Source organism: Dysidea avara, chromosome 13, assembly GCF_963678975.1.
Source record: "Dysidea avara chromosome 13, odDysAvar1.4, whole genome shotgun sequence".
In the NCBI taxonomy this organism is placed as follows: domain Eukaryota; kingdom Metazoa; phylum Porifera; class Demospongiae; order Dictyoceratida; family Dysideidae; genus Dysidea; species Dysidea avara.
This window is the reverse complement of record NC_089284.1, coordinates 6,961,002-6,978,705: the sequence shown is the minus strand read 5'-3', so window position 1 is coordinate 6,978,705 and position 17,704 is coordinate 6,961,002. Positions and strand designations below refer to the sequence as shown.

The 17,704-nt window shown below is 40.5% G+C and overlaps 1 protein-coding gene across 1 annotated transcript in view; it reads right to left on the bottom strand.

The window, feature by feature from the left end:
* Positions 1-17,704, bottom strand: part of LOC136242477 (uncharacterized) — a 28,472-nt gene that overhangs the window by 2,745 nt on the left and 8,023 nt on the right. The window contains exons 13-46 of the mRNA XM_066033908.1: positions 17,523-17,677; positions 17,272-17,473; positions 16,897-17,220; positions 16,653-16,791; positions 16,396-16,604; positions 16,013-16,339; positions 15,634-15,951; positions 15,242-15,574; positions 14,839-15,180; positions 14,462-14,782; positions 14,053-14,412; positions 13,670-13,996; positions 13,285-13,611; positions 11,949-12,305; positions 10,908-11,222; positions 10,483-10,809; positions 10,082-10,402; positions 9,689-10,030; positions 8,978-9,634; positions 8,242-8,577; positions 7,849-8,178; positions 7,466-7,795; positions 4,537-4,863; positions 4,120-4,482; positions 3,393-4,067; positions 3,001-3,336; positions 2,587-2,916; positions 2,191-2,532; positions 1,759-2,085; positions 1,376-1,708; positions 982-1,317; positions 739-933; positions 548-685; positions 23-361 (exon numbers count right to left, since the gene is read on the bottom strand). Coding sequence (XP_065889980.1) covers positions 23-361; positions 548-685; positions 739-933; positions 982-1,317; positions 1,376-1,708; positions 1,759-2,085; positions 2,191-2,532; positions 2,587-2,916; positions 3,001-3,336; positions 3,393-4,067; positions 4,120-4,482; positions 4,537-4,863; positions 7,466-7,795; positions 7,849-8,178; positions 8,242-8,577; positions 8,978-9,634; positions 9,689-10,030; positions 10,082-10,402; positions 10,483-10,809; positions 10,908-11,222; positions 11,949-12,305; positions 13,285-13,611; positions 13,670-13,996; positions 14,053-14,412; positions 14,462-14,782; positions 14,839-15,180; positions 15,242-15,574; positions 15,634-15,951; positions 16,013-16,339; positions 16,396-16,604; positions 16,653-16,791; positions 16,897-17,220; positions 17,272-17,473; positions 17,523-17,677 — 11,040 coding nt within the window. The remainder of the gene's footprint in view (positions 1-22; positions 362-547; positions 686-738; positions 934-981; positions 1,318-1,375; positions 1,709-1,758; positions 2,086-2,190; positions 2,533-2,586; positions 2,917-3,000; positions 3,337-3,392; positions 4,068-4,119; positions 4,483-4,536; positions 4,864-7,465; positions 7,796-7,848; positions 8,179-8,241; positions 8,578-8,977; positions 9,635-9,688; positions 10,031-10,081; positions 10,403-10,482; positions 10,810-10,907; positions 11,223-11,948; positions 12,306-13,284; positions 13,612-13,669; positions 13,997-14,052; positions 14,413-14,461; positions 14,783-14,838; positions 15,181-15,241; positions 15,575-15,633; positions 15,952-16,012; positions 16,340-16,395; positions 16,605-16,652; positions 16,792-16,896; positions 17,221-17,271; positions 17,474-17,522; positions 17,678-17,704) is intronic.

Below are 17,704 nucleotides of genomic sequence, written 5' to 3'. Positions count from 1 at the left end.
CACATGTACTAAATGAACTAACTTGTACACTGTACTCCTGCAACTTGGCTGGTAAGACAGTTATGTTGGAAGTTGAAAGGACAATCAATAATGGCTCCCTCATGACCTAGACAAGCAACATTGCTGATAAGAACTGGTGCATCTCCTTGGCCAAACAGGTCAGCTGCTTGACGAATTCCTCGTGGAGTGATAGTTGACTGGCCCAACTGTCTACATGCAACTGCAGCATCAAAGTCACTCCATCCTTCATTGCATATGGCACTCCACTGGTTGTTAATACAGATCTCAATACGTCCAGCTAATACAGCTATGTCAGATCCATTCCTCAGTCTAACTGTTCCCTCCTCACAATTTGGTGTTGCTATATAACATTGGCATTTAATGGTTACTATAATTTTAGTGATGCATTGTAGTATGGACAATACAGTAAGTATATCTTGACATTTTTGTATATTTTGATTTAAGGAAACACATTATAAACACCATATAGCAGGTAACATATTTTACATTAGTAGTTGTGCTTTGTGATTTATTAAAAGGTACTTACTAATACAGATGACACCAGCATCCATAGAGTGATCACATGAGCTTGTGTCAAGTTGTGATGGGCACACAAACAAGTTGGGTTCAAATCCTTGGCAAAGCACTTGAGTACGATGGATGGGCCCAACTCCTTGACCAAAGACTATGTTTAAAAAAAAGCATTTATCCATTCAGTGCAAGTATGGGTATACTCACATCCTCCACCGGTAGCCTGTAGGGCTCCACTGTATCCCAAATCACGACAAGCAACTTCAGCATCAGCAAGTCCCCAGAACACATCACAGATGGTACCCCATTGGTCACCAACACGGACCTCTACACGGCCACTGCCACGTTCAGTACTACCAGCAAGTCTTATATCTGATCTATTTCTTCCTCCAATATCACAGTCTTGAAAGTTTTATGGAGTCGATAATTAATCTTGCATTATAATATTACCTGTCATGTTGCAGCGAACACCAGCATCTTCACCATGTACACAGTTGTGAGAATTCCAACCATTGTGTGGACAGTCACTCAAGTAGAATTCAGTTCCAGTACACTGAACATTATCCAACCAAATTGTGCCAGTTCCCTGACCAAATCCAGCTTGTAACACTGCTTGAGTGGCACCATTGGGACAACCAATTTCTCGACACACTACATGAGCATCTGGAAGTCCCCAGATATCATCACAGACAGTGCCCCATTCTCCATCATAAAATATTTCAACACGACCCTCAGTCTCATCCACACCACCAACAAGTCTTATTGGATAAGGCCCAACAGCATCATCTAATACAATGCAGTAAGTATATAAAATAGTTCTATGCATATTATATGTCACACTTACTGGTACATACAACTCCAGCATCTTCAAAGTGGAAGCAGTTGTGACTACCAACACCATTATGTGGGCAGTCTTGTAATCTGGTCTCATTACCCAGACACATTAAATTATCAAGATGAATTGGACCAGTACCAGCACCAAATGAAGCAAATCTAGTTGGACGTACTGCATCAGCAAACCCTAGCTGACGACATGCCACTCTAGCATCACGAATATCCCAGAAATCATCACAGACTGTGCCCCATTGGTTGTTAAAGCAAACTTCAACACGTCCCTCAGTGAGGTCACCATTAACAAGACGTATATCTCCATTAGTACATGGTGCATCGACAGTTGCTGTAAATAAGAAGTGACAATTGGCTAGTTAACAAAGTATATACACTCACTTCTGCAAACAACCCCAACATCTTCAAAATGTATGCAATTATGGTTGGTAGTGTAACTGCAATCAGACAGGAAGTTCTCGCTTCCAGTACAGATCACATTGTCAAAGTAGATTGGCTCAGAAGCTTCACCACTACCAAACTCCCCAAAGTAGGCTGCCCTTTCTGCACCAGTGTAGTTGAGTTGACGACAGGCAACCTGTGCTTCTTCAAGACCAAAGAAGTCATCACATACAGAGCCAAATGTTCCATTAATCAACACCAACAAACGACCTTCATTTGGTGTATCACCATTTACTATTTCAATTGGGAATGGTTCTCTTCTTGTTGCTGCGTAGGAAAAAAGAATGTGTAGTAAGGAAAATATATATAGCAATGTGTGTATACACCACAGAATATTGGCAATAAAATGTACAGCAACAATATGTTACTAACGATTGCACTGCACAGCAACATCCATGCTATGACCGCATCCAGCTGTGTCTCCCCACGATTGTGTAAAGAAACATTCTCCAAATCTTCTTTCATTTCCAGTACAGTCAACATTAGTTTGCCAAATGCGTCCATTCCCACTAGCATACAGAAAATCAGAGACTGTGCCAGTAGAAATGACATCAACATATCCCAGTTGTCTACAGAAAGCTCGAGCATCATTAAGATCCCATCCCATATTACAAATGGTTCCCCATTCTCCATTGTACATCACCTCAATACGACCATTGTAGGCTTGATCACCTCCTTGCACTCTAACTGATAATGTGACAGGTGCTGAGGTATCTACAAGAAAGGAAATAATTAATTTGAACTATAAAGCATACAACTAATGCATACTAGTGCAGACAACGCCAGCATCTTCAAAGTGTCGACAGTTGTGCACTCCAAAGCCATTAGATTGACAGTCTTGTAGTCTTGTTTCATTTCCAGTACACATCACATTGTCAAGCCAAATTACACCAGTGCCAGCACCATGGGTTGCAAACCTAGTAGCTTGGCGAGCATCTTGGAAACCCAGTTGTCGACATGCAACTCGAGCATCAGCCAAGTCCCAAAAATCATCACAAACTGTACCCCATTGACCATCCCAGTACACTTCAACACGTCCAGAGAAATTATCATCACCATCAGCAAGACGAAGAGTACCAGGTGGATATTGGGTGACATCTATGAGAATATACACAGTAAGAATATACATGTTTGCACTTCACTTTTACAGTTCACTAAAAACTTTAAAGCTGTGAAGCTTACCAGGAGGACAGCTAACACCAGCATCTTCAAAATGGAAACAGTTGTGTTCTCCAAATCCATTGTGTACACAGTCTACAAGCCTGTTCTCTGTACCTCTACACTGTACATTATCCAGCCAGATAAAACCTGTTCCTGAACCAAAGGCAAACTGTTGAGCTGAGGCTCGACTAGTGCTTAAGCCCAATTGTCTACAGACAACTTGAGCATCAAGATCTCCAAATATATCATCACAGACTGTTCCCCATTGACCAAGGTAGCACACTTCCACACGACCACTAATTCCATCTGAACCATCAGCAAGCCTGATATCACCATCATTACAAGGTACGTCACTACCTAAAGTGTTATCCATCGTAATTGTACTTGAATTCACATACAAGTCTTGTACTTACTATTGCAGACAACACCAGCATCAAGACTATGATCAAGACAAGCACCACTTGCAATATTCCATCCATCATTGATACAGTCAAACAATGTAGGTTCATTACCAACACATCCTACATTATTCAAGTAAACAGGACCAGTTCCTGGACCATAAGATTGTATGTAGAGTGCTCCATTATAGCCAAGTTGACGACAAACAACATTAGCATCATTTTCATCCCAGTTTTGACTACAGACTGTACCCCATCCATTGTAGTTCTCATTGTAAACTTCCACTCTTCCTTCATAATCTCTGGCACCACCAACAATTCTGACTGCCAGTGGCTGGCCATCAGGAGGTCGATCAGGATAGTCACATATAACTGAGGCATCCTCAAAATGTCTACAATTGTGTTGACCCCATCCATCAAAGCTACAATCCCACAGGTTGTCTTCAATACCCAAACATTGTACATCATCCATCCAGATGCGACCAGTTCCTTGACCAAAGCGAGCAAACAGTGGAGCCTCTAGAGCACGACCAAATCCAAGTTGTGCACAAACAACGTCTGCATCAGTGAGTCCCCAGAAATCATCACACACTGTACCCCATTCTCCATTGAAGAACACCTCTACTCTTCCTTCATTACTGTTGTTGCTACCTACTAATCTCATGGAGATGTTTGTGTTGATCACATTATCTGTAAAGGAATCATCAATGCCCTAGCACATCCAAAAAAACAATGTGCTTACTTGTACAGTAAACTCCTGAATCTTCAAAGTGAGAACAGTCTTCAACACCAAATCCAGGATGTGGGCACAAGCCAAGATTTGTTTCGTCTCCAGTACAGTGGATGTTATCCAACCACACTGGAACTGAATTGTTTAGTCTAGCACCAAATGTGAGGTCAGAAAATCTGGAGATGTTCAAAACACTACTAAATCCTAATTGTCGACAAACCACACGTGCATCCAAGAAGTCCCAGTTGTCATCACAGACAGTTCCCCATTCACCATCATGAAGTATTTCAACTCTTCCTATTCCTGTTGATGAACTATCCACTCCATTATTAACTAATCGAATGTCAATCATTTGACCACTGGTGAATGTTTCGTCTGTAAAGAATAGTAAACATATCAATGCAGTGATTGTTTAATAGAAGTTCATACTTGTGCAGATCACTCCAGCCTCATTGTTAGTATTACAGAAAGTTTCTCCCCAACCAGAATGAGCACAGAACTGGATGCTACTTTCGTTTCCACGGCATGTAACAAAATCCAACCACAGTTGAGAATTCTCAGTTGAGGGTGGGAATGTAGAATCGATGGTTGGTCTCAAAGCTGACATATAGCCCAACTGTCTACAGATAACCATGGCATCATTTATGTCCCATCCGTTATCACAGATGGCACCCCATTGACCCTGGTAATGGACATCAACACGACCTTCCGAATGTGAAGATCCATTTCGTAGCCGTACATCATAGTCTTTAGGAGCTGGAAAATACATTGGAGCAACATCATTATTTGTAAAACATTGCATCATGAAACATGGTAATGGTTCATAATAGGGATTGGCCAGAAAAATTTCAAAACTCTCTAATAGAACACATGCCAAAAGAAGCCTTCTAGGATTATGAGTATATTTTTAAAACTTTCCAAAGTTTTCTTAAGTGTTATGTAATAATTACTATAGGCCAATCAAGTGGTATTGAAGCATTTTTGAGCTTTCTAAAATAGTCCCAATTCTCCATATTCTTCTTATTTCACATGCCTACTAGCCCACAGGAAGCAGATTCAGAAGTAAAAATTAATTGTGTGTTTATAAAATACTCCTACCTAGGTCTGTGTTGTATTAACTTAAACGTCTTTGTTTTCTAAAGTGTTTGTGATTGTGATGCACCAATAAGAAATTGTACCAATATTCCAATAACCAATTATTTATTAGCCAATACCGATAACTGATCCAATAGTTAAAACTGACTATGAATATCCATGAAACGTGTGTGATCATATAATTCTCAAATATTCAACATTCTTTTTCAATAAAATTGAGGGTAAAAGGACAAACATTTTGCCACCAAAATGGCACATAGTCTATTAACCTAATGCTTCTAAAATATCTATAATTTGATTTTTGTGCCAATAAGGCTGATATCCAATATTGTACTGATAGTCAGTGCATCACTAGTTTGTGAGACATAGAGCTTTATTAGATGCCATAGGCTTGCAAAGCCATAGAAACAACACTTCAAATGGCACTTGCAGCAATGCATGGAACTATAAAATGCATTGAGATGTGTTAGTCTAAACCATTTCTAGATCTGAACATTTCAGATTTTCAAAATTTTATCAAGTTCTTCATTTTCTGCATTGTCACAAAAGGAAAAGCAGAATGTTCTGTATATTAAGCACTCTAATTGGAGTGGATCGTGCTACTTTGAAATCCGCGATTACTACACTGTTTCACTTGTGTTTTTCTCAACTCTTATTTTCCCAGTAAACTATGGCAAAGTAGATTTATCTACCTATCTCTATATCATACAGTATGGTAGTACATGTACTGTATATATATTAGGGAGCATGGAGGTTAGGGTTTTTCTGGCCAGAAATATCACCCAAAATCCAGCTTTACAATACCATCCTGGGAGTATTGGTTATAAGTATACCCAAGCCCAAAAATGTCTTCAGTATGACCCTCAATGCTTTCCACAAAAAAAAAAAATTTTTTTTTTGAATTTTCTACTGACTGACTAACTGCCTGCCTCCCTCCCTAATTCCTTCAGACAAGCATAACTTGATAATGGCTAAGGCTACAGGTTGATTTTTTGCACTGTTCAGCATTGCTTCATCCATATATGTGCCTTTAACATACCGTAGTACGTAAAATGCACACATCATGGACTTACCTTTGTCCTCCTTTGTGTCCCATTTTTTTTTTGCTGACAGTCCAAGGTGTCAATTCGCAGTAGCGGGATGCATGGCTTCCCATTTGTAAATGGGAATCATCTGTATTTTCTGTGGTGACTGGATATGTTCACTTTCGAGTCAGTAATTAGTTGGGGTGCATAAATCATCTGTATTTTTGCGGTGGTTGGATTGATTGCAGAGGTGCTTCTCCTACTGTTTTTCATTTGTAGTGCTATGTAACAGGCTGAACATAGCTGAAATATTCACTTCACTCTCAAGTCAATAATTGATAGCTGGGGGTACGTCCAAACAAAAACATTCTTTTGATGTGGTATGCACGGATTCACCAGTCATAATAATGTTACAAAGTAAACAAACAAGTATAAGGAAAAATTGAATTCAATTAGGGATCATTTTAAGTTTGATTAGGGATCACTGAAAAAAGTAGGGAAGCAAGGGAGGTCACCTACACCTGTAGATATACTAGTGAACATTTAATCTCTATACCCATGACTGAATTAGGGATTAAATGTTCACTAGTATATCTGCAGGTGTAGGTGACCTCCCTTGTTTCCCTACTTTTTTTCTATTCCTAGTTTTTCCTTATACTTGTCTACTAAAAGGAAAGAGGTATTTTATACTGTGTATAATTTGGTGGTTCCACCATCTTCTCAAGGTATGGATGTTCAATGTTGTGCAGACACCCATAACCAACCACATCCTCAGAAGCATCTCCATTTTGCCACTTGGAAAGTATCCAGAAACAACATGCTTCAGTTGGAGTCTCTGAGCAATCTGCAGAATTGCTGACCACAGGCTGGAGCAAGTGTAAGAACAAACTACCTGCAGGCATGTACTATACACTATTTGTGTACATGGACATGATAAATTTCAGTAAATTTGAGCAAAAAGAACAGAGATCCTTAGTTATGATCATAAAAAGTAAAAAGTACACCTGTAATAGGGTTGGAGAAAGGATCGCTGAGATGGTAATGTAAACCACATCCCTATTCTGACTCTTCTATCAATGTGGTTTACATTACCACCTAAGCAATCCCTTCTCCATCCCTATTACTTCTTGTTTGTGCATCTTTTTTCATGATGACAACTATCAATCCCTATTCTTCTTATTCAAATTTACATTCTTTTTGTTTCCTTAGTAAATATATGGAATGACCATGAAGCTTACCTGTACATCTCACACCAGCATCTTCACTATGACTGCAGTCATGAGTTCCAAATCCATTGTGAGGACATTCCACTAATGCTTGTTCAGTACCAGTACACAGAAGGTTATCTAGCCATATTTGACCTGTACCAGCACCAAATGCTGCAAGTCTCAATGCCTCAGTAGCACCAGTGAAATGTAACTGTCGACAAACCACCTCAGCATCATTGATGTCCCAGCTGTCATCACATACAGTACCCCACTGACCATTGTAAAAGAACTCCACTCTTCCTTCATATTCTGTAGCACCTCCTAATAGTCTTACTGAGTATTGGGGCGGTGGAGTGTTATCTGTGGTTAAAACATGATAGTGCAGTTGTACTGATGTGATTCATAATTCTTACCAATGCATTCAACTCCAACATCCTCAAAATGGAAGCAGTTATGACTACCAAACGCTCTGTGAGGACAATTTTCCAATGAGGTCTCATTTCCTATGCAGCGTACATCATCAAGCCAGATTTGACCAGTACCCTGGCCAAACTCTAAGAAGTTTGCCCTCCTCAGTGCACCTGGATAACCAAGTTGTCTGCACACCACATTAGCAGCTGCAAGGTCAAAGAAGTCATCACACACAGTTCCCCATACACCAGCATACAGAACTTCTACTCTTCCTTCAAACTCATCATCCCCATTTACTAAACGCACCTGGATGGGTGGCTGTGTTCCATTGGCTATATATACACAAAGCAGTAATATGTGAGTCCATATAATTCATGTAAAACAACACAACTTACACAGACAGATGACACCAGCATCCTCAAAGTGGGCACAATTATGTGATCCCCAAGCATTGTGTGGGCAGGAATCAATGTTTGGTTCAGTTCCAACACAATTCACATTGTCAAGCCAAATGGGATCAGTACCCTGGCCAAATCCTGCTCTGGTAATAGCAATAGCACCAACTGGATTCAACCCCAACTGTCGACATGCAACCATTGCTCCAAGACTATCAAAGAAATCATCACAAACTGTTCCCCACTGGCCTTCATAGTATACTTCAAGCCTTCCAGTCATATTAGTGTTGTCTGCATCATTTATCAGCCTAATGTCACCTTGAGTTGGTCCTGTAGCTGTAATAGACATACATTGGTATGTTTAATTATAGCATGTATATGTGATTCATAGGCGGTGGAGACAGGGGGGGGCATGCCCTCTTTTATGGGGCAATGTTTGCAAGAAAAGATCGAGATACTCTAATAGAACAGTCAATTCTAGATACTCCAATAGAGCGGTCACAGTATTCAGAAAAGCAGTGTAGCAAGCTACTTAGCTATGTATGTAAGCTGAAGACCAAAAAAAACAGTACCTACCTGCTGACAATAGCTGCCCTCTCCACCAACTATATCTCCTTATTTATAACTACACATACAGCTGGCCTGGCCCCCTCACTCTTTGGCCTGCTCCACCACCCCTGATGTGATTACAATTAGTTCTCAAGGTTTACTTTTTGTACATAGGTGGAAGTATTACCTGCTGAGCAAACAACACCAGCATCTTCAAAGTGAGCACAGTTGTGTACTCCCCATCCATTATGTGAACAGTCTTCTACTCTTGTTTCATTTCCTCTACACTGCACATTGTCCAACCAGATGGTGCCTGATCCTTGTCCAAAGCTGGCACGGCTTGTAGCTTGTAAGGCACGTCCAAATCCGAGTTGTCTACAAATCACATGAGCATCCTCAATACTCCAGAGGTCATCACAGATTGTTCCCCAAGTTCCAAGATATAGCACTTCAACTCTTCCCTCTAGGTTATTACTTCCACCAATGAGTCTGATTTCAGTTGGTGGTGGTGGTGCAGTAGTATTGCGACATCTCACAGAAGCATCTTCACTATGCTGACAGTTGTGAACAGCAAATCCATTGAAGGTGCAGTTTCCAAGACAAGTGTCATCAGATGCACACCGTACATTATCCATCCAGATAGTGCCAGTACCTTCACCAAAATAGGCTCTAGGGTAGAATGTCTCTGCTCCAGAGTAGCCAAGTTGCATGCAGACAGTGTTAGCTTCTTCTATACCCCAGAAATCATCACACACAGTTCCCCAAGTGTTGTTATAGTACACTTCTACTCTACCCTCATACTGGTCACTTCCACCAACAAGACGTACTGGAGGACAGCTAGGTACTGTAATTATTAAACATTATTTAACAGTAATTCTTAATAACATGCCATGCATACTTAAGCATTCAGCTGAGGCATCTTCAGAGTGTCGACAATTATGGCTACCAATTCCAATATGACCACAGGCGAATAGGTCAGGCTCAGTTCCAAGACAGTTAACATTATCTAGCCAAATAGGTCCAGTTCCTTGACCATATCTAGCAAAACGTGGAGCAGCCACAGCATCAGGATATCCAAGTTGACGGCACACCACTCTAGCATCAGTTATTCCCCAGAAGTCATCACAGATAGTACCCCACTGTGCATTGTCCAGTCCACCAGTACTATTGGTGTAAACTTCTACACGACCTGTATGCTCATTGGGCCCATTAACCAGTCTAACTTGATGGACAGGTATATCTGCAAGTATTGTTCACTTGTAAAAAAATATTTGCAAGTCAAACTACTTACTTGTGCATTGAACACCAGCATCTTCAAAATGGATGCAGTTGTGTGATCCAATTCCATTGTGTGCACACTGATCAAGTCGAGACTCAGTTCCAGTACAGTGCACATTATCAAGCCAAATTGGTCCAGTTCCCTGTCCAAACTGTGATGTACGATAGGCAAACACTGCACGCAGAAAACCAAGCTGTCTACACACAACAGTGGCATCATTCAGATCCCAGAAATCATCACAAACTGTCCCCCATTGACCATAAAAGATTTCCACACGACCTTCATTATCAGAAGAACCACCAACCAGACGAAGTGTACCATTACTTGTGGTATCTATGAATAAGCAAAATAGCATTATAAAGTGTACTTGTGTTCCAATAGTTTGTGTATGTGTACACAAGTGATTTACTTACTTCCACACCATACACCGGCATCCATTGCATGTGTACAGTTTGTATTTCCCCAACCAGAGAAGGCACAGTCAGAGAGATGTTCCTCATTGCCTCGGCAACGTACGTTGTCCATCCACACGAATCCAGTTCCCTGGCCAAATGCAGCTGAGCTGTACACCTGAATTACTCCAACATAACCCAGCTCTTGGCATACAACCTCAGCATCATTGATGTCCCACAGACTATCACAAATAGTACCCCAAGCATTACTGTAATAGATTTCCACTCGTCCCTGGCCTGGTTGACTACCCCCAACAAGCTGGACTTCAAACTGATGAGGGCCAGGATCTACACAAAATTGATGTTATTAATATATGTAAACATGGTGTGCAACAGGAATACAACTGTATACACACACACACACAAACACACACACACACACACACCTGAGCATCTAACTCCAGCATCTTCAAAATGTATACAGTTGTGTACACCCCAGCCATTGTTTGTACAGTTCCCCAGACAATTCTCAGAGCCACTACATTGCAAATTGTCAAGCCAAATGGTACCACTTCCTTGTCCAAAAGCAGCAAAACTCAAGGCAGCTGTTGCTGATCCAAATCCTAGTTGTCTACACACCACATTAGCATCAGGGAGACCCCAGAAGTCATCACAGACAGTTCCCCATTGATTCTGATAATAGACCTCAACACGACCTTCAAAATTGTTGACTCCTCCAACCAGTCTTACTGGTGGACAAGCTACAGTTGAAGTGTATAATATGTAAAGAGAATATTAGACTGTATGTATGCACACATTATTGTTGATGATTTCAAATTTTGCACAAAGTCTTTATAGTAGTAATTTCAGATCTGCCAAATTTTGTACTTTTGATAAAACTGTGCGGCAACTTATGGATTCGCTGTAGTTTTAATTTACAGTCTTTTGCACAAGGTTTCTTTAAATAAGTTTGCTGGTTAACTGATACAATACCTGAATGGCCAAGATAGTTACAGTGTCAATAGATTGACCATGGCAATAAGAAACAAAGGCAAGAGCTTGAATTTTGTTCAGTTTTTGTTGCTCCTTATATTTACTGAACACGTTAATATCACCGTGAGGCAAGACACCTCAAGGAAAATTGATCTCTTTTAGAAGCAATACTACATTAGGTTGATTAAATGACACATGAACATCAGTGTATAACCTAAGTCCCATCAGATCATTACAACACCATTTTCAGCCATTGGCAAGGGTTGGTGGTCATACAAGTATTTAGCAAATAGTTGACTGCTGGGTCACTGTGAGCTCTTTCAGCAGTTTGTAAATTTATATAGAAACACAAATGAAAATAAGGGAAACATGGACATCACGTGATGGTGTGGCCTACCACTGCTACTACTGCTTATTTACTTCACCTACTATTATACACACCTAGCACTATAATACAAATGTATATAAGAGCTCATGATCACACAAATACCTACGTGCTGTGGTAGTATTGTCAGTAGCATTAGGTCGACACACAAGGTAGACATCTTCAAAGTGAGCACAGTTGTGTGATCCTGGTCCATTGTTGGCACAATCCCAAATGAAGAATTCAGTGCCAGTACACATCACATTATCCAACCAGATTGGTAATCCGGTACCAGCCACAGGAGTACCATCAGCAACTAGTGCACCACCAGGATAACCAAGTTGTCTGCATACAATGTCAGCTTCATCAAGTCCCCAGAAGTCATCACAGACGGTTCCCCACACACCATTGACTTGTACTTCCAATCTACCTTCATTCTCACTTGACCCATTGACCAGTCTCACACCACCATACAGTGGGTCAGTGACTAAATACAAAAGTAGTGCAGTAATGTAGTTATGTAATATCAGCTTATAACAGTGTAAAATGGTCTATGGATTAAGAAATAGAATACAGTGAAGTGTGCAATTAGTAAAGTCAGTGTAACATCTGTTGTAATGCTACTCAGCACAGCTCTGTTAGTTTAGTTCTTGCTGGCTATTTCTACTACACCCTCTCTCTATCAATTATGCATATGCATATTGGTATATGTGTGTTATAGCTTGCTGTTTTCCTCTACTACTAATCCACATAGCTTCTTTATAGTAAGTACAGTGAAACCTCATTTCTGTAGCCAGTTCTTCATTGAGTGATCGTTTCTAGAATATCTAAATTACAGCCTATAATCATATTTAATGACATCATAGATAAAGGCCATTTCTTTATTGAAGCCATATGGTTCAATTGCAATGTAATATAGTCACTACAAAGTCTCAAAAAAAATGATTGAGGGGAAAATGGACACCTAAACATGAAGATATGACTTAACAATGCAATAAGCTCTCTACAAAGTGCTAGCTATCAGAGCATTGGGTAAGTGTATAAGCCAAGATTAGAAAAATCTAACCATTATCAAAATCGATTAGTTGAGTTTGAAGAAGCTTATAATTTTGCATGCCTATTACAAAGTGTATATTATAGTTGTGATATCATTAACAATGACATTATCAACAATATGGCATTTTAATATCCTAGTTAGCAAACGTTTGCGGATACAAGACTAGGTCCTGTTAGTACATACAAGGTATCTGGCAAATTTAGTGAGAGATTTCACTTCAGATAGAGAGTTTATGCAAGACAAGGATCCACCTTTGTTTAGGATTGCTGGAGTGGCATTATGTGGCGTACAAGAGCCAAAATACTAATGAAGATCACACACACTGCGACATATAAGTTAAGTTGTAATTATTATGAAGGCTGATGAACATAACTTAAATGTGGTTATTTCAATGTATAGTATATATTACCTTGACAAATAGCTCCAGCATCCTCAAAGTGTGAACAGTCATGCACTCCAACATTGTTGGCGGTACACTCACACAAACTGGCTTCAGTACCTGCACAACCAAGTTGATCAAGCCAAATTGGACCAGATGACTGGCCGAATGGTGAAAAACGTGGAGCAGATATAGCTCTGATAAAACCAAGTTGAGTGCAGACAACATTAGCATCCTCCACATCCCATGCATCATCACAGACTGATCCCCAAGTACCATTGTAAAGAATTTCAACTCGTCCTTGCCATGTGTAGTCTCCATCTAGCAGTCGAGACTGACATTGTGTAGGGGTAGGATCTATAATAATAAGAATGTCATCGTTAACTTGGAAAATTGTGAAGGTATTATTACTTACCATCACAAGTCACTTCAACAACTCCTGAAGTACATGGTACATCCCAGCCATAGTAATCACAATCCACCAATCTACCCTCTTCTCCATAACAGAAAACTTCAGTGATCCAAGTGAAAGGATTAGTTGGATTATTCCTCTTTGATTCTAGCCCTTGGTAGCCCAGTTGTCTACATGCTACACCTCCTTCATTTGCACCAAAGAATCTGTTGGCATCACAGATAGATCCCCATTGTCCATTATAGAACACTTGAAGTATTCCTTGGCGTGGTGAACTACCATTCACCAACCGCAGCAATCCATCATCAGGTCGTGAAGGTGGTGGAGAATCTGTCATTAACAAGTAATTCCAGCTATACAATGTTACATGGTGTCACACAACTTACTGGAACACACAACTCCAGCATCATCAGGATGAGCACAGTAGAAAACATCTCCAAGTGGTAAACTGGGGCAGTATGCAAGTTCAGTTTCATTTCCACGGCAGTCAACTAAAGCAATATAAATCTCTCCAGTTCCCTGTCCAAAATATGCATCTCTGGTAGCATTCAAAGCATAAGAATATCCCAACTGTCTGCACACCACCTCGGCATCCCTAATACCCCAATAGGGATCACAAACAGTCCCCCATACTCCATTGTACAAGATCTCCACACGTCCTTGGCTGCCATTGAAAGTGCCAGCAACATCATCAACCAGTCGTACACAGTGTGTACCACAAGGATGAGTTATGTCATTAGTATTAGCTATAGGAATGAAAAGTAAGAAAAGATAACATGAAATCATGTCTCTTACGTTGACAGATTATTCCAACATCTTCAGAATGAACACAGTTGTGGGTACCCACTCCAGCATGAGCACAATCCAATATACTACTCTCAGTACCAGTACAACCCACATTATCAAGCCACACAGGACCAGAGCCTGGTCCATAGTAAGTGGATGGAGCCAGTGCACTACTGTAGCCTAATTGTCGACAGACAACATCAGCATCGACTTGATTGAAAGCATCATCACACACAGTACCCCACAATCCATTAAAACATACTTCAAGACGACCAGCATATGGGACTGTGCTTCCATCTAACCTGACAGTATTTGTACCACAAGTTGTCTCTATAGAAATTATTTAACACCAATGATAGTAATTTAATGGTGCATGCTTAGTTTACCAAAGCAATGAACTCCAACATCTTCAAAGTGTACACAGTTGTGGTCACCCAAAGACTCCATGATGTTTGGACACAATGTAATGTTTGATTCTGTTCCATTACAAGCAAGATTATCCAGCCATATTGGCTGAGAAGTAGCGCCTTCACCAAATGAACGGAAAGATGCAGGAACACCACCAAGACTGTAACCCAGTTGACGACAGATCACACTGGCATCATTGGCATCAAATAGATCATCACAGATAGTTCCCCACTGGCCTCCATAAAACACCTCAACACGACCTTCACTTGCAACATCTCCATCAACAAGACGAATATCAAAATTGTTTTCATTGCCAGTATCTAAAGCACACATTACACATTAATGTATTCTCAGTAATTTAGATAATGTATATATGCTTACCACAAACAATGTTGACATCTTGAGCATGAGTACAAGAACTAGTTCCTCCTCCTATCTCAACTGTACATTCTGACAAGCTGTTTTCAGTACCATGACAACCAACACTGTCAAGCCAAACAGGACCAGTTCCTATTCCAAATGTAATGGATGAGCTCAACACCAAGCCTCCAGATGGATAGCCTAGCTCTCTGCAGGCTACATTTGCAGCTGCTTGATCAAAGTCATTTCGGCAGACAGTACCCCATGCTCCATACAAGTAGACTTCTAGAATGCCAGATGAAGTGTTAGGGTTAGGAAACAATCTGAGAGTGAAGGGATCTATAGCTCCACCACCTAAGCAGAAACAGAGTAACAGATTTGATTCAGTTATATAACTTGTACAATATATCTACCTCCACATCGAACACCAACATCTTCAAAATGAGCACAATTATGATCACCAAATGGAGCAGCTGGACATTGGAACAAGGTGTTTTCATGTCCATCACATTGTACATCATCCAACCAGATGGTGCCATTGCCTTGTCCAAAGTATCCATTGCCAAAAGCAATAGCATTAGTAGCAGTGTAGCCAAGTTGTCTGCACACCACACCTGCATCAACACTACTAAAAAGATCATCACAAACTGTTCCCCATTGTCCATTCCACAATATTTCCAAGAGACCCTCATACTCATTGCTGCCACCAACAAGACGGATGGCTGGTGGTACTGTATAAAAGATGAAACACACAATAGCTTCATCAAACTTCTATATTATTTAGCTACTTACAGCCACAAATTAATCCTGCATCTTCTCCATGGAAACAGTTATGCACACCAAATCCATTATGGGTACAGTCAATCAGTTGAGTCTCTGATCCTGTACAGAACAAATTATCCAGCCAGATTTCTCCTGTTCCTTGTCCATAAAAAGCGCGTGTTCTTGTTGCTACATATGGTAGTCCCAATTGACGACAAGCAACTCTACCATCATTTGCACTCCAGAAGTCATCACAGACAGTTCCCCATACATCATTATGGCATACTTCAACACGACCTTCAAAGTCATCAGCACCCCCCACAAGACGAATATCACCTTCAGTACAAGTTGTTTCATCTGTGAAGGTAATCATAGAGTCAAATTTGTGCAGTTATATTGTGTTTGTAACAGACTTGATCCAGTGCATCCAACACCAGCATCTTCAGAATGTGTACAATCATTGTTTCCCCAGCCGTTGTGTTGACACTCAGACAAATAGTGATCTCCAGTAGTGCACTGTACTTCATCCAACCAGATACGATGGTCTGGGTCTACACCACCAAAAAAGCTGCCTGTGTAGGCTCTAAGTGCATCACCAAATCCAAGTTGACGACAAACAACACTGAAACATTAAGATTGAGTAAAACATTGATTTTCAAGAGATACGTACCCAGCAGCTACTATATCCCAGTTATCATCACATACTGTTCCCCAACTTCCATTATAGTACACCTCAACACGACCTTCAAACTGGTTACTGCCACCTTCTATTCGAATTGGAGCTTGCACAAGTGGTGTGGTAGCGCTAGCTAAATGCATAGAAAATTATTTTAAAATGAAATAAATAAATAAGTTATTTTGTGCACGTGCATGTGGCATTTTTAGTAGTATTGTTACACTATGTCATCACATACATGAGCAGATGACACTGGCATCTTCACTGTGATCACAGTTGCTGTTGCCCCATCCTGAGGATATGCACTGACCAAGTAGTTGTTCAGCACCATGACACTCTACATCATCCATCCAGATTGTGCCTGTTCCTTGCCCAAATGCAGCCATTCTAGGAGCCTCGACTGCATTTGCATACCCCAACTGGTTGCATACTACATTAGCGTCATTGATGTCCCAGTCATCATCACAAACAGTGCCCCAAGAGTCTCCAAAGAATATCTCTACTCGTCCTTCATTATCTGCACTTCCTCCAGCTAATCTAACATTGAAAGTTCTGTTATCACCTAAAAGATATCATATTCATAACTCAATTATGTTATTTACTACAGACTTACTTGCACACACTACGCCAGCATCTTGTGTATGGTCACAATTGTCAGCCAATGTTCCTAGTCCTGGATTTGTACAAGCACCAATGTTTCCTTCCTGGCCTGTGCACTGCAAGTTATCAAACCATACAGGACCATTTCCTTCGCCATAAAAAGCATTAACAGTAGCATCAACAGCTCGTAGGTATCCAAGTTGATGACACACAACCTGTGGTGGTCAGGTATTAAATAAAGTTGTTTTCACTTATATGACTCACATTAGCATCAGTTATTCCAAAGCCATTATCACAGATTGTTCCCCATTGTTTGTTGGCCAGTAACTCCACACGCCCATCATAATCAGAGTAGCCATCCACTAAACGTACTTGGTAATTGTTTTGTGGTGGTAGTGTTCCATTGACTGGTGACTCAGCTGGAAAGAGTTAGACAGGATATCACC